The sequence below is a fragment of the Muscardinus avellanarius genome (assembly GCF_963383645.1).
Source record: "Muscardinus avellanarius genome assembly, chromosome: 6".
NCBI lineage: Eukaryota > Metazoa > Chordata > Mammalia > Rodentia > Gliridae > Muscardinus > Muscardinus avellanarius.
The window spans coordinates 30,813,684-30,829,956 of NC_137791.1; the positions used below are offsets into that span (position 1 = coordinate 30,813,684).

The following is a 16,273-nucleotide window of genomic DNA, read 5'->3' on the forward strand; positions in this document are numbered from 1 at the left end:
TAGATGATGGTATCTCTGAATTCAGCTTTCTCATTTCATAATGTAAAACAGTACTACAAGCATGTTATGAGAATCCTATGAAAATTATAGATTGGGTACATTTTTTTATGTGTATGTAATATGATACTGGGGAATGAACCTAGGTGCATTCAACCTCTGAGCTACAATCCAGCCCTGTCTCAGCCTCTCAAGTACTGGGATTGCAGGCATGCACTACTGCACCCAGCTTATATACAGCTTTTTTTCTTTAATTGTTAAAGCTCATATGACTGGACATGGTGGCACACACCTATAATCCCAGTACTTGGGAGTCTGAGAAAAGGCCAGTCTCAGCAACTTTGTGAGACTGTGTTTCAAAATACAAAATAAAAAGGGCTGCGGATACAGCTCAGAAATAGACTGTCCTGTACCATACCAGGATAGGAGTGTTAAAATCTAGTGCAGACACATTAGTGGTCAGTACACAGGCTCCAGAGTCAAATCCAACTTATACTACGTATTAACTGTGTGACTTCTTAAAGCCTTAGTTTCTTTATCTTCAAACCTAGATTAAAAAATAGAACTTATCTCACATACTCATGATTCATGAGAAGCATTTAGAATGTTAGATGTCCAATGCCCTCAGTAAATGCCTTTTATTGGTATATCAGTTAATAATTGTTTTCATGAAACAGTATTAATGGTTGTAAAAACTGACAATATCTTCTCACTAAACTCTTTATTGGGGGTTTAAAGCAAAGCATACTCTTGCAGGATATCCGTCCCAGGTAATATAAGAAGCATCCAGGTTATTGTGACCTCATTTGCGCTCCTACCCCTGTAGGCAGGTTTTCTTGTAGAAGCAGGCTGATTGTGCTGACTTAGAGGCTGACGTCTACATTTCTGTAAGGGAAGGAGGGCATATTAGTCCTCAGAGTGTTTAGTGCTGTAAGTATTTACTAAACTTCTTTATATTTTATTCTATAAATATAGCTGCTCCATTGGATATCTTACCAAAGCAATAAATTACCATAGCTAATTCTTTTAATGCTTTTATTGGTGCTTTTATTATAGTCTCACATCAAAATGTAAATCATGCTGACAGTGACATATGTTCACGCAGCACTTGGTGCCCCTCCCCCTGCTGCCTGTCCATCTCCCCCTTCCCCTCACAGAGCACTGAGATTGACCTTGGCGTTTTCATATATGTACACATAGCCAATGGTAGTAATTCCTTCAGTGAACTTCACTCTTCCCCTCCTCTTTTTTTTTTTTTTTTTTTTTTTTGGTGGTACTGGTAGTTCTTTCTACCTCCGGGCTACACTCCCAGACCTATTTTTACATTTTTATTTGGAAACAGGGTCTCCTAAGCCTTTGAACCTGGGCGATCCAAGCGTGGGGATTACAAGCGTGCGCCACCACACCCGGCTTTCCCCTCTCCTTGTAGACCACCTTCCTGGCTTCACTGAGGTTTCTCCTCCATTGTCTGGAGTCCCTCGGGTATCCCCAATACTCCCTAGCTTCTGCCTATGAGAACAAACATATGGCCCTTCACTTTCTGTGACTGGCTAAGCTCACTTAACAGAATGTTCTCCAGGTCCTGCCACTTTTTTTTTTTTTTTTACAAATGACATAATTTTGTTATTCTTTGTTGCTGAGTAGAATTCCATTGTGTGGATATCTCATAATTTGTAACCCATTCATCTGTTGATAGATACCTAGGCTGGTTTCATAATTTGGCTATTGTGAATTGTGCTGCTATGAACATGGGTATGCATATATTACTGTAGTTTTCTGGTTTCAACCCCTTTGGAAAGGTATCCTAATAGCTAGTTCTTTTTCATTTCTATAAATGCAAGTATTGTTGAGCATTTAAGAAGAATGACACATTAATAAGAAGAATGACAAAAGTAAGAAAATTTCAACAGCACTTTACAATTCTTTTAAACATCACTTGAATAAAGCATGTATAATTAGGGCCTATGATAATACCAAAGGAGAAAGTAACTATTTAAATTTTTATAAGTTACAAATTGAGGCAGGTATTGTGGGGCTTGTCTGTAATCCCAATTCTTGGGAAACTAAAATAGGAGGATCACAGGTTCCAAGCCAGGCTCAGCAAGTAGTGAGACTCTCATCAACCTATCGAGACCCTGTTTCAAAACAAAAAATAAATAGGGCTGGGGGTATAGCTTGAAAGTAGACTGCCCTCACCTTGGTTCAATCTCTAGTACCACAAAAAAAAGTTAAAAATTGAAGAAATTCATCTCAGGAATAAAATCCCAGAAAGAGGGGGGAGAACAAACTCAGTACATTTCTATTTGATAACCAAAACTTTAAAGTTTTTTTAAATTATTTTATTTCATATTTATTATACATTTCCTGATCAGAGTTCTATATTGCATCATATGCTTTTCATGCAGATAATGAAAACATTATAAATTAGCTATTATAAAATAATATACTATGAATGTTTTAATATTGTATTGCTCTTATTTAAAATTTATTATTATTATTATTATTATTATTATTATTATTATTATTATTATTTGCGGTACTGGAAATTGAACCCAGGGGCATTCTACCTATAAGCTAAACCCCTAGCCCTATTTTTATTCTTTGTTTTGAAACAGGGTCTCCTAACTTGCAGAGGGCCTAAGTAGCTGAGGCTAGCTGCGAACCTGAAATCCTCTGGTCTCAGCCTCCTAACTACTCGGATTACAAGTGTGATGGTGAACACTTGTAAAAAACAGATTTTCACTCCACAAGGAACTGAAACTTAACAGGAGGTGATATCTTTGTCACTTTATTGCACACTTGGGAGAACATTCACAGGAGAACCAGTGAAGTCCTCCTTAGGAGCTTTAATTATTACTGAGTCACATAGCAGTGTGTCTCATCCACTCCACAAAATGCATTTAAGATTTTAAGCCAATAAGATACTAAAAAGATTGACTCTCTAACAGATACTTTTTTCATGTCACTGACCAGCCCAGATGGTCAAGTCCAACGTTTTCAACCTGTTAATCTTTTTACCTTGAAAATAACAGGCCCAATGATCTAGAAGAAAATTAGGTATGATGAGATTGCCCTTGCCAAAGCCATCAGGTGTCACAGTGAAGATGCTGGGGTGGCTCTGCCTGCCAAGTACAAAGCATGCGCCTCTGGCGAAAGACACAGATGGTTGCTATTCTCTAAAGCAGTAACTGGACACAGTTCCAAGGGTAAAGATGTCTTGAAAGTAATTGCATTTCCTTTATTGTTATTAAAGACCTAGTTAAAAACACTCTGAAAAGCAACATAGAAAGTCCAAAATGACCTTGTTCTAGTCATTCTACTTATGGGAATGTATTGGGTCAAAAAAAATATCTGAGAGATACAGGGGAAAAAATCACAAAGATGTTCTTTGCAAAATTACTTGTTAGAAAAATGCAAGTTTTTCACACACATAGTCCCAATAACTCATGGACGATTCACATTCTCAGGAATTATAGCCATGAAAATTGCAATAATAAGGAATTCTTAGCATTTTATTAAAAAGTTCTCTAAAAGCAGGAATTTAGTCATTTTAAAATTATTTCAAGTATATACAAGTGCTTTTTAAAAATACTAGAATGGAAGCCGGATGTGGTGGCGCACACTTGTAATCCTCGTGCTTGGGAGGCCGAGACTGGAGGATCGCACAGGTTCGAAGCCAGCCTCGGCTACTTAGTGAGGCTCTCAGCAACTTAGTGAGATCCTGTTTCCAAATAAAATATAAAATGGGTCTGGGAGTATAGCCCGGAGGTAGAAAGCCTCTGAGTTCCACCCCCAGTACCATAAATAAATAAATAATAAATAAATAAATAAATAAATAAATAAATAAATAAATATACTAGAATGGGAAGCCAGGCATGGTGGTACGTACCCGTAATTTCAGTACTTGGGAGGCTGAGGCAAGAAGGTAACAGGCTTGGGGATAGCCTCAGCAACTTAGTGAGACCCTGTTTCAAAATAAAAAATAAAATGGGGATGGAGTATAGCTCAGAGGTAGAACACCCCTGGGTTTAATCCCCAGCACCAAAAAACCCCAAAATCAAACAAATGAAAAAACAAAACCATAAAACACTAGAATGGAAATCTTAATAGGGATTAAGTGATACTCTGTGTGTTTGGTGGGGGTGGTAACTAAGGATTGAACCTAAGGGTATTGTACCTGTGAGTTACACTCCCAGCCCTATTTTATTTTGAAACAGAATCTGATAAATTGTTGCTGGTTTTGCTAAATTGCTGAGGCTGTCCTCTAATCTGTGAACCTCTTATGGTAGCCTTGCAAGAACAATGATTATAGGCCTGTGCCACTAAGCCCAGCTACAAAAACCTGTCCTTGTACCTACTAGTAGTAGAGTTTGCAATGGCTTGTAGTTTTTTAAGTATACTTAAAAGGATGTGAGAATATAACTCTATACTTAGAAATGAATTAAGAGAATATTCTAGCTTTTACAACATTGACATATTTTAATTCCAGCCCTCATATAAATGTTATTGACTTCACAGTGCATCATGCATCTTGAAGACAGACTACAGGAGATGTACCTTAAGAGCAAAATGCTGTCTGAGTATCTTCGGGGACACACGCGAGTTCATGTTAAAGAATTAGGTGTTGTGCTGGGGTGAGTTCTGCTAAGCTCAGCCACTTTGATCTGTGATGGGCCTGGCCCTACCATTCTACCCTCTGACTCATGTAGACTGTGCGGCCCTAAACCTGTAGGCCCAGGTAACCCATCAAAGTTCCTGGGGTTCCTCAGATATGGGCCTCTGTAAATTCCCCAGTGGATAGCATAACAGCGTGTTTCCTGGTTCTATACCTGGAAATAGTTACGGAAGTTTTTTCTTATGGTGCTGGGGATCGAACCCAAAGCCTTGAGTGTGCTGAGTGAGCTGTTTACCACTGAGCTACATCTTTGGTTTCAGTTATGGAACTTTGGATAGTGGTACTGTCTTTTCTTTATTTTATCCTTGTAAGGGAGGGTTTAATCCCACTCTTGTCTACTTCTAGTAATTTAGTAAATGCCAGAGTCACAGGCTCTGAGGCACTTGTGTTCTCCATCTTGCTTCCTGGAGGAGTGCTCACAGGCGCCTCCCTTCTTGTGGGCTTCCAGGAGTTGCCTTCGTGTCTCAAATGACTGTCCTCTTCCTTCCTTTTATTTTAAGCCCACCACAGAGGAGACTGGCTTATATTAATACATCTCCTAGAGGATATTTGCTCTAATCAAACTTCTCTAGAAGAAATTCTGACTTGTTTTACTATGCTTAATTTATCAGTCCCAAACAAAGACGACAAAGACGACAAAGACGATGTCTATGGGGAATTATCCCCTTGTCCCTAGTGATGATTTTCTAACTTGGAGTAAGAAAATACTGTGTGTAGTAGTATCAACCTTTAAATGCTCTATTAAGCCAATCAAAGTATTATTTTAACTCAGGCCTCTACATTCTTATCAGACTTTTCATCTTTCTTTTCTTTTTTTTTTTTTTTTACTTTCAAAAGAAGAAATATAATTGATCAACAAATATATGGAAAAGGCTTAACATCACTGACAGTTAGGAGAAATGCAAATCAAACTACACTGAGATCTCATTTAACTCCAGTTAGAATGGTAACCATCATGAATAAAAACAATAACAAATGCTGGCAAGAATTTGGAGAAATCGGTATTCTTATACACTGTTGGTGGAATTATAAATTAGTATAATTGAGCCGGGCGTGGTGGTGCACACCTGTAATCCCCGCGCTTGGGAAGCAGAGACAGGAGGATCGCACAGGTTCGAAGCCATCCGTGTGCGCTGGCTTAGGAGACCCTGTTTCCAAATTTTATTTTATTTATTTATTTTTTAATTTAATTTTTTATTGGTGCACTGTATTCATACATCATAGTGGGATACATACTTTTGTAGACATACATGCACACAATGCCCAGTCAGCCCCCACCCGATCCCCACCCCATTCTCTCCCTATCCCTCCCTCCCATGCTTGGCTTAGTGGTTGACATCTAGTATTATAGCAATTTATCAAAAATTAAAAATGATAATCTCACATAACAGTTTCATTTGTCTGATACCAAGCTTTTGATGACTTAAAGATAACATTTCAATTTTTCTTTTTGCTTTCTTTCTTACCAGAGAATATTTTTTTCTATTTTTTTAGGTGAAACTATCATATATTTATATATTTATTTTTCAGGAAAAAAAAATCTATCCTAAAATGGAATATGAACTCTAGGTACCCAAAACGATCTTGAAAAAGAACAAAGCTAGAAGATATATATTTTCTGATTTCAAACCATATAAAGCTACAATAATTGAAACAGTGTAGTACTATTCTAAAGGCAGATATATAAACCATTGGAGTTAAATAAAAGCCTAGAGCTAAGTTCTTCCCTGTATTGTCAAGTTATTTTTGACCAGGTTTCCAAAAACATTTGGTGATGGAAATAATAATCTTTTAACTAAATATTGTTGAAAAATACTAATTACATGGAAAAGAATAAAATTGGACCCTTACCTAATCCTATATACACATATTGACTCAAAATAGATAAAAGACCTAAATATAAATCTTAAGACTATAAACTTTTAGGAGAAAATCTGGGTCATAAAACCTCACAACATTGAAATTGGCAGTGATTTCTTGGTTATGATTTCAATGGCACAGGCAACAGAAGAGTATACAAACTCCCTAAAAAATAAAAAAAAAAAATATTGTATATCCAAAGACAATGTAAACAGAGTTAACAGTTGCTAATAGAATGGGATAAATTATTTCCAAATGCTATATCTGAAGGTATATTAATGTTCCAACTAGAAATCCTAAAAATTAACAACAATAAAGGCAAACAATACCCTTTAGAGATAGGTAACAGACTAACATAAATAATGAATCTCCACAGATAACCAATCTTAGTTGTCTGTTGGATGGAAAATCTTGTTTCTCTAGTTCTGGAGTGTGTTACCTATTTCTTCTTTGTAGTTAATCTCTTTGAGTATTTTCTCTAGTGCTGGTTTTGAAGACATAAATTCCTTCAGTTTCTGTTTGTCATGGAAGCTTCTTATTTCTCCATCTAATTTGATAGAAAGTTTTGCTGGGTAGGAAATTTTTGGCTGGAAGTTGTTTTCTTTCAGAGTTTGGAATATGTTACTCCAAGCCCTCTGGCTCTCATAACGTGGTTTGGGAAGTCTGGAGTGATTCTAATTGGTTTGCCTCTGAATGTCACTTGGCCCTTTGCTTTTGTTGCCTTTAAGATTCTCTGCTTGGCTTCCACATTGGTCATTTTGACAATTATGTGGCGTGGGGATCCTCTTCTCTGATCCTGTCTAAAGGGAGTTCTATAAGTTTCCTGGACCTGTGTATCAACCTCTTGCTCTATGTTTGGAAAATTTTCTGCTATTACTTCCTTGAAGAGATTGTTGATCCCTTTGGTTTCACTTTCTTTTCCCTCCTCTATTCCAATTATTCTTAGGTTAGCTCTCTTAAAATGGGCCCATATTTCTTCAATATCAGATTCCTGCTGTCGGATATTTTTTTCTAAATTAGAAACTATGCGTTCATTTTTGGAATGATCATCTCTAAGAGCGAGATTCTGTTCTCCATGTGTTCTAATCGGTTGTTTGTGCTTTGAATTGAGGCCTTTACTTCATTAATTGCATCCTTTATCTCTTTTTGGCTCTCTCTGAGTTCTTTTCGAAGCACCTCTATTATTTCTACAGTTATTTTCCTGATTTGATCTTCTAGAAATCTTTGATTTTCAGTTTTATCGGGTTCTGATGTTGTGGGGTTGTGGGCATTTATTGCTCCAGTATTATTCCTCTTTCCCATAATTTCGGAAGTTTGTGCCTTCTCTGGGTTCTTCCCTTGGGTCACTATGACTTCACTTAAGGTGTTCTGGATCTCGAGTCAGTGGTATCTCAGACCCCACTACTCCTTTACTGGGTTGTATCACAGAGTCTCCGACCCAGAGAGTCGATAGAGGCTGCTTTAGACTGTGGGGGGTGCCAGGTTGCACGTTCTCCTATGGTGTGATATCTCTGCCACCGCCCCTCTCCCACTGGGTCAAGACCCAGGGAGTATAGTACTGGGATTTCTCCTCTGTGGCCCGCAATTTGACTCACTGTTGTTGAGTACGCAGATGTAGCTGTACTGAATTCGGTGGCAATATGGCGCCGCTGCTACGCCCTTTGCTGTGGGGCTGGAGTTTTTCTTCTTGGTTTTGATTTCCACTCTGAATTCCTGCAGCGTGTGCTGAGCTCGGCCACTGGGAGCTTTAGGTGATGTCTGCGCCGAGAAATCCTGCCTGGCTGTCCCGCAGTGGCTCACCTCAGCTTGCTGTAGCCGTCCCGTGAATTTGTCGGTGCCGCCGGCAGTATGGCGCTGCTGCCGCGTCTGCCGCGTCCTCGGGCGCGAGGCCGGTGTATCTCCTCTGTGGCTCTGTTCTCAGTCCGCTTTCTCTCTGGAGCCTGGTGATTTTTTGTTTCACTGGTGATGGTGTTTTCTGGCTATGAAAGGCGCTGATTTTGTGGTAATGGAGATTTGTTGTTAGCGGGGCTCTTAAGCCCCGCTTTTCTCGGTCGCCATCTTCCCGGAAGTGAGACTTTTCATCTTTCATACCCAGGATATAACTTATTGTTTAGTTTGGTTCTTAACTTGTTTGGTTTGGTTTGGTTTGGTGGTACTGGAGATTGAACCCAGGAGTATTCTACTTGAGAGCTACAGCCCAGGCCTCTTGTTTTTTGTTTGTTTTGAAACAGGTTCTAACTAAGTTGTGGAGGGCCTGATAGGTTTCTGAGGTTGACTCTGAATTAGTGACGCTCCTGTCTCAGCCTCCCAAATACTGGAACTGCAGGTGTACTCTTAAAATATTTTTAAAATATTTTCTTAAAACATTCTCTCGCAGGGCGTGGTGTCGCACGCTTGTAATCCCCGCGCTTGGGAGGCATAGACAGGAGGATCGCGCAGGTTCGAAGCCAGCCGCGCGCGCTGGCTTAGGAGACCCTGTTTCCAAATATAAAATAAAAAGAGGTCTGGGAGTGTAGCCCAGAGGTAGAAGGGCTTCCAGGAACCTCAGTACCACAAAAAAAAAAAAAAAAAAAGAGAGAGAGAATATATATATATATATATATATATATTTTTTTTTTTTTTTTTTGGTGGTACTGGGGTTCCTGGAAGCCTTTCTACCTCCGGGCTACACTCCCAGACCTCTTTTTTTATATTTTTACTTGGAAACAGGGTCTCTTAAGCTAGCACGGCTGGCTTCGAACCTGCGCCATCCTCCTGTCTCCACCTCCCAAGAGCGGGGATTACAAGCGTGTACCACCATGTCCAGCCTTACAATATTCTTAAAATATTTTTCTTCAAAAATATTTTCCCTTTTGAGGCATCTGCTTTTATGGTTAACTTAAAACAGATCTCTATTGTTTTTTCCTTTTAGTTTTTATGTTTGTTTGCCAGTCTCATACTATAATCCTGCCCTTAAAGTTTCCTACTGCTAGATGTGGTCCTTAATTTCTAAACTTTTGCCTAGTCCCTGACTCTGACAGTGGTCCATCAGTACTCTTAGAAGAATCCTTAGAACTCATTTCCCCTTGGCACTCATCCCTAGGTCTCGGAATCTGTTACTGGCAGAGACATGTCCATCTTCGTTCTCTTTATCTGCTTCATTCCATGGCCAGCACTGAGATAGTAGAGAACAGCTTGTCCTCCTATATTGGAGCTGCAGGTAGCATTGCTGATGAAGTAATAGAAATCTCCACCAAGTAACGCCAGCCAGCTACTGCTTTTATTTTTGGTATTCAAAAGAAGGAATTAAGCATATTACAGAGACTAAAATAGTCTGGCTCCCTCTTCCCCCGTAACACCTAGTAGCATTTAGCCAGAGAACACTCTGTGTTCACGTCTCCTTGAGAGGCAGCCAAGGCTGTGTCCATCTGAAGCAGTGATGTGTTCTCCCTCTTGCTCTCTTTGTGTCTGTCTTTCTTTGTCTCATGTGCGGTGCTGGGGATTGAACCAAGGCTATTCTACCTCTCCAAGCTACATCTCCAGCTCTGTTTTATTTTTTATTTGGAAACAGGGACTCGTAAGGTTTCTGAGCGCAATGTCACTAAGTTGCCGAGGCTGGCTCTGAATATGTGATCCTCCTGTTTCAGCCTCCCAAATACTGGGATTACAGGTGTGTACCACCATGATGGATTTATGACGTCTCTTTAAGACTGTCACTTTGCTCTCAGAATGTTGTGACTCCATTTCTCAGTGAGGATCTAACTTGTATGACCTGTTGGAACAAATCCCCCATGGTTTTTGAAAAATAAAATAGCCTCCATCAACATTTTCTTAAAATGAATTTGAACCTAGGTGCAGAATTGGTATGCTTGGGGAGAGTCAACTGGAGGAGTGAGGGGAAGTGGGGAGCAATAAGTAAAACCTTCAAGTATGCATAATGTCACAAAGGGAGGACAGAGAAGTTGCAGGCTTAATGTTGACGGCTCCAAGTCCACATGTGTGTGCAGCTCACCTCCAGCGCCTGTCTCCCTCTGCCCCCTTAGGCAGTCTGTCCTGGGAGACCTTAAGTTTTTTTTAATCTGTTTTACTTTTTCATTAGTTTAACTTTAATCTAACAAGCTTGATATCTAGAAATAATAATTCCATATAAAATTATGACATATTAAAGTACCTTTCTTTTCTGTTTTTAATACTCAGGATTGAATCTAACGACTTGCCTCTATTGACTGCTATTGCCAGTACTCATTCTCCTTATGTGGCTCAAATACTTTTATAAGCTGAAGCTCAGGACATCACTTTCTCAGAAGAAGAAAAACACTCTCAACTGAAGGAAAAAGGGATAAGCCCTGTGCGGTCAGCAGCGTGAGAAGAGCAAGCCCAGCGCCTTCCCCCCGGGTTTTGCATTGTCACTTCCAAGTGAGTGCTTCATTGGAAGACTGTGGTTAAATCAGCAACTGGCATTCATGATTTTCAGGAACACTTTAGGCCTTTGTTTCCCCAGGAATTAATGGCGAGAGTGGCCCTTCTAGTAGGACTAAACATAAGCACTACACCCTAAGCATGTGGCCCAGATCACCTATGGCGGCAAGTGACTTTGGAGCAGGCAGGGAAGCAGAGTGCAGAACATTCCAGTAGGAGATGTTTCAGAGTTCAGGCGTGAACACTGCAAATTGGAGAGGGCATCATGTGCTATTCTTAGAGTCAGAACAAGGACTTTAGATTCCAGGTTGGGGCTTGCTTTTTACAAATGATGAGGTGATTAAAAGACACAGTGCCCTCGTCAGTCATGGCTACGGCAGCTGTTTGCTGTAAGATGTGAAAGAGGATCGCCTAACAGGAGAGAGAGTGCTCTGGGGGAGGGGGGGGACTCTGTTCTCGCTGCTCCCCCAAGTTTACCTGTTTCAGATGCACCCACAGGTAGGATGTATTGCTGGTGCAATAAACCCAAGAATCAATGTAGCATCCTAATCCCATCAAGGTGTGGTTAATGGCAGCAAAGTGCACAGTGTGACACCATATGCTTTATCTTTATACTTTAGAGCTCTCAGCAGCCTTTTCAGCAGAGGCCATTTACCAAAGTTGTTTCTTTAAGCTCAAGAGCATTTCTGTTGGTAAATTCTTCCAGTGAGAGAGAGCCACTTTCTTCCTAGAATACTTAATAAAATGACTGCTTATACTTAAAAGACACAGCTGTCCCAGTGGGAAATAAAACCTGCGGCAGCTCAGGGTGACTGGTAACAGCAATTAGTTTGAACATTCAGAAATAGTTTATAGATGGCCTCAGTTTTTGCATTATCAGCTTGCACCTTTGAGTTCCCATTTCCATCTCAAAACATTGTCTAGAAATTAACTTGACTGTTGTATAAAACCTACCAAAGTAAAGAATTCTTATTCCAACTCACTTTTAAGAACAAAACAGAACCTCTCAATTTTCTGTTAATATTAAAAAAACTTAGTTTACTGTTTATGAAACAGATTGGATCATGACATTTAGAATAATGTAAAAGCCTTCAAAATTAAAAATTGGTGACAAAACACAAGAGCCAATCTAGCAAAGCAAAATGTTGTTACACTTCAGTCCTTCCCATGTATCTTTTGTACCAGGGGTTAGACTTAGTTCAGATTTTATATTTGATAAAATTCTAATCCTGCCGGGCGTGGTGGCACACGCTTGTAATCCCAGCATTTGGGAGGCTGAGACAGGAGGATCGCGGTTCAAGGACAGCTTCAGCTACTTATCGAGGCCCTTGGCAACTCAGTGAGACCCTGTTTCAAAATAAAGAATAAAAAATAGGGCTGGGGGTGTAGCTTGGAGGTAGAATGCTCCTGGATTCCTTCCCCAGTACCAGGGGGAAAAAATAATAATAATCCTAACCACCAAATGACATGTTTGTCTTTTGTTTAACAAATGCTGTTAATTATTTGTATGTGAGAGAGTATACAGCTGTACCAATGGAGACAAGTGGGTGTATTATTTCTTAGAAATAGATCAGAACTGCTATCTTCCCTTCCCTCCTATTGTCAAGGCTCATAAGATCTTTAATTTTTATTTTATGTCTTAATTTAACAAGATTGCATTCCATTTTTTCATATTTTTAAATTTCTTTTTGCGTCACATTTGAGTTTGGGTTTTTAAATTCTCTGGTTCTACGATGTCATGGTTTGCCATCGTGTTACAGAAAGGGATGAGCCCCACCTGTGGCTCAGGATGCCCAGCCATTGCTTTTCCTTTGTGTCAATCAATTGTCAGAAGCTAATGTTACAGCTTTTCTATCTCGCTGACTTACAGCACCCCCTCAGTTCCTGTTCCCTTTTCCTTGTTTACATGTTGTGGGCACTTTGCCTCATTCACCACCTTCCAGGGTTGCAGAGAAAATAACTTGACACAATCAGTTCAAGTCTAATATGTACCGTGTGGCGTGTGAGCTTTAAATGACTGGTTCTCAATTCCATACATAAAAAAAAAAATGTAGCCCAGCTCCTCAAAGCCTGAGAAAAATGCAGTTTGCCTCCTGATCTACCGTTCCAAAACTCACTCTGGGAAAATGCCTATTGGGAAATGGCAGGTGGGCCACACATGGGGGTCATCCCAGACACCCAGGATGCTCATCAGAGCAAGAATGTTGCTGCTCTTTTATAAGCCTCCTCCAAATAGTTAATATTCAATTTTTCTTTGTCTTGAACTCAACATCTTCACAAAAGCGAAAAAGGAAAAAAAAGTCACAGAATTCTGTTGAGAGGCACCCATTCAGCATCGTGCCCCATCAGCTTCATTCTGTCTCCGCTGAACAGCAAGAATGGGGCCCCACTGCTCCCATGCCCACCTCAAGAAAAAGAGTCAAAGTTTAAAAATAAAAGAAATCTACCTCAGTTGATAGGATTCCACCTTTAGGGTCTCTTGGACTTCTCAGTCTTAGCTTTGAGTGTGACTTTTGTAGCAGCGTGCTTTTTCAGGCAAGCTAGTGAGGCACGACAGCAGACATACGTAAATGTTACTGTGACAGACCTCTTTCCAGCATGTTGCAGTCTTATTTTTTAAAAATTGATAAGTGATATGAATGTAAAGGTAATTGTGTATGTTTTAAACATGACAATGAAAATTTAAAATGTAGCTTCCATACTTGTGCATAATTCCAAAGTATTTTATTTTTTATCAGTGTTAAATAGCTTTTGTACAGGCTTCAATCCATTTTTCTGAAGTGTGCTGTTTTTTAATGAAAGTAACTAATCTTTTCACATCCCATGGAACTGCTGTTTACACATTGCAACTTTTTAAACTGACCATATTTTTCAGAATTAACTTTTTTGGAGAGAGGAAATTCTCCCCTTGCTTAAATGATACTAAACTGTTGTTTGGGCTCTTCTAATTAGGTCCTCAGATTTTATAAAAATGTAGTCTGTAGCTTTTTAGGCTCTTCACTAGAATTGGTTGTACATAAAGAATATAAAGTGACCCCAAATTATTTTAAATGTTTTTTCACTAATATGTACTTTAGGGAGTATTTTGTTTTTGCATACTTTCACCATGAAATTGGAAAAGTCTTCAGCTTCTCTAAGTTAACGTGAACCATTTGTTCTTTTTATTGTGCTGGGGGGGAAATATTTTAATATAACTTTTGCCTAAATCAAACAGCCCCCTCTGAATGTTGGTTTCTAAATGTCAAAATTTGATGAACCATATATCTGGGAAGTGAGATTGCAATATGCTTACATTTAAGTGACCATTAAATAAAAGAAGAAAATCGCCTGTAATCTTAGTACTTGGGAGGCTGAAACAGTAGGATCACAGGTCTGAAGCCAACCTCAGCAATTTAGCGAGGCCCTCAGCAACTTAATGAAATCCTGTTTCAAAATAAAAAATAAAATAGTGCTGGCAGTGTAGCCCAGAGGTAGCTCCTGAGTTCAGTCCCTAGTACTGCCAAAAAAAATAAGTAAATAAATAAAAGGAGAAAATTTTGGTATTATTATTATTATTATTATTATTATTATTAAAGCTTCACTAAGAAATTGTTGGGCATTTACATTTTTGATTAGCTGAATAGATACCAATGTTTGTTGAAATTTTTTCTTAAAATTTGTTCATGTGTTATTTTGATCCTTTATGTGGCATTTGGTGCAATAAACCTTTTGAATTTATCTTGAACATTTTTCTGGTGCTGCATATGACTTCTTTGTTATATTTATAATAATTTGTGGGGAAACAAATTTATTATGTATGTTAGTGATTTTCAGCAGGTGTGTTTTTTATATGTGGGGACATTTTTGGTTAGATATCAACAGGTGTGGACCACTGGTATGGCAGGTGGGGGCGGGGCAAGTAAGCGATCCTGTGATACATGGGAGCTCAGCATCATCTCCTGCATGGCCTTTGAATTGAATGGCCTGCTAGACATTTTATGTGGTCGATAATAGTCTAAGCTGAGAATTAAGTTCTGCTTTTTGGAAAGCACAATATTTTTACAGTTTTAATAAATGCTGACTTTCCCAGGAATCGTGTAAAAAACACCTTGTGCTTTTATATAAAGAACTTAATTCTGCTTTATTCAGCTGTTGGATAAATTAAGGGAAGATTTTAACAAGAATTGGTCACTTGGTCTTTACCAAGAATTGGTGTACTTTTGGAAAACTGCATTACCAACAGCAGCGGTACCCATGGGGTTAGAGTCACCAGTACAGCGCAGCCCCACAGTCTTCATCTGCCCATGCACTTCACTATATTCTCTCTCTCTCTCTCTCTCTCTCTCTCTCTCTCTCTCTCTCTCTCCCTCCCTCCCTCCCTCCCTCCCTCCCTCCCTCCCTCCCCCTCCCTCCTCTCTTCCCCCCCCCCCTGTTTGGTTTGGTTTTGGTGGCATTGAGGATTCAACCGAGGGCTAGCTCTCTACCACAAAGCTCTATCCTAAACCCACTTAATTATATATATGTTGTGTGTGCATGAGAGAGAGAGAGAGAGAGATACATACATACATACATACTGGGGGTGGAACCCAGGGGCTTTTCTACCTCCAGGCTATACACCTAGACCTAAGACATATATTTTATTTGGAAACGGGGTCTCAATAAGTTGCTGAGAGACTAAGTAGCTGAGGCTGGTTTCAAACCTGTGCGATCCTCCTGTCTCAGCCTCCTAAGCGCTGGGATTACAAGCGTGTGCCACCATGTCTGGCTCCAGTTAATTATATTTTCTAATATGGTGCTCCAAAATTTAGGTTTATGCTCTTATGTGGGTGTGTGTCTCTGTGTGTGTTAGTTACCTGAGATAGAACCCAGGGGCATTCTACCTCTGAGCCACACCCCCAGCCTTATTTTATTTTTTATTTTGATATAGGGTCTCACCAAGTTACTACATGCTGGCTTCAAACCTATGATCCTGCCACAGCTTCCTAAGCACTGGGATTACAGGTGTGCACCACTTGGTCCAATTTTTTTTTTTGGTGGGTCTGGGGCTGGAACCCAGGGGCATTTGACCTCCAAGCTACACCCCCTGCCCTATTTTGTATTCTTTATTTTGAAACAGAGTCTCACTAAGTAGCTGAGGCTGTCCGGAAACCACGTTCCTCTGGTCTCAGCCTCCAGAATACTGGGATTACAGGCATGCACCACCAAGCTGGCTCACTTGGCCCAATTTATATGTACTTTTTTTTTTTTTTTTTTGGTTGTACTGGGGTTCCTGGAAGCCCTTCTACCTCCTGGCTACACTCCCAGACCTATTTTTACATTCTTATTTGGAAACAGGGTCTCCTAAGCCAGCACATGCTGGCTGGC

The 16,273-nt window shown here is 39.7% G+C and overlaps 2 protein-coding genes across 4 annotated transcripts in view; one reads left to right on the forward strand and one right to left on the reverse strand.

The window, feature by feature from the left end:
- Nucleotides 1-10,787, forward strand: part of FNIP2 (folliculin interacting protein 2) — a gene marked incomplete at both ends in the record, with an annotated part of 162,942 nt that extends 152,155 nt beyond the window's left edge. For all 3 annotated transcript variants that reach the window (XM_080697732.1, XM_080697734.1, XM_080697733.1), the window contains 2 exons: nucleotides 4,516-4,631; nucleotides 10,709-10,787. In XM_080697732.1, the coding sequence (XP_080553858.1) occupies nucleotides 4,516-4,631; nucleotides 10,709-10,787 (195 nt within the window). The remainder of the gene's footprint in view (nucleotides 1-4,515; nucleotides 4,632-10,708) is intronic.
- Nucleotides 10,788-12,623: 1,836 nt separating this feature from the next.
- Nucleotides 12,624-16,273, reverse strand: part of SPMIP2 (sperm microtubule inner protein 2) — a gene marked incomplete at both ends in the record, with an annotated part of 171,220 nt that continues 167,570 nt past the window's right edge. The window contains one exon of the mRNA XM_080697165.1: nucleotides 12,624-12,739. Coding sequence (XP_080553291.1) covers nucleotides 12,624-12,739 — 116 coding nt within the window. The remainder of the gene's footprint in view (nucleotides 12,740-16,273) is intronic.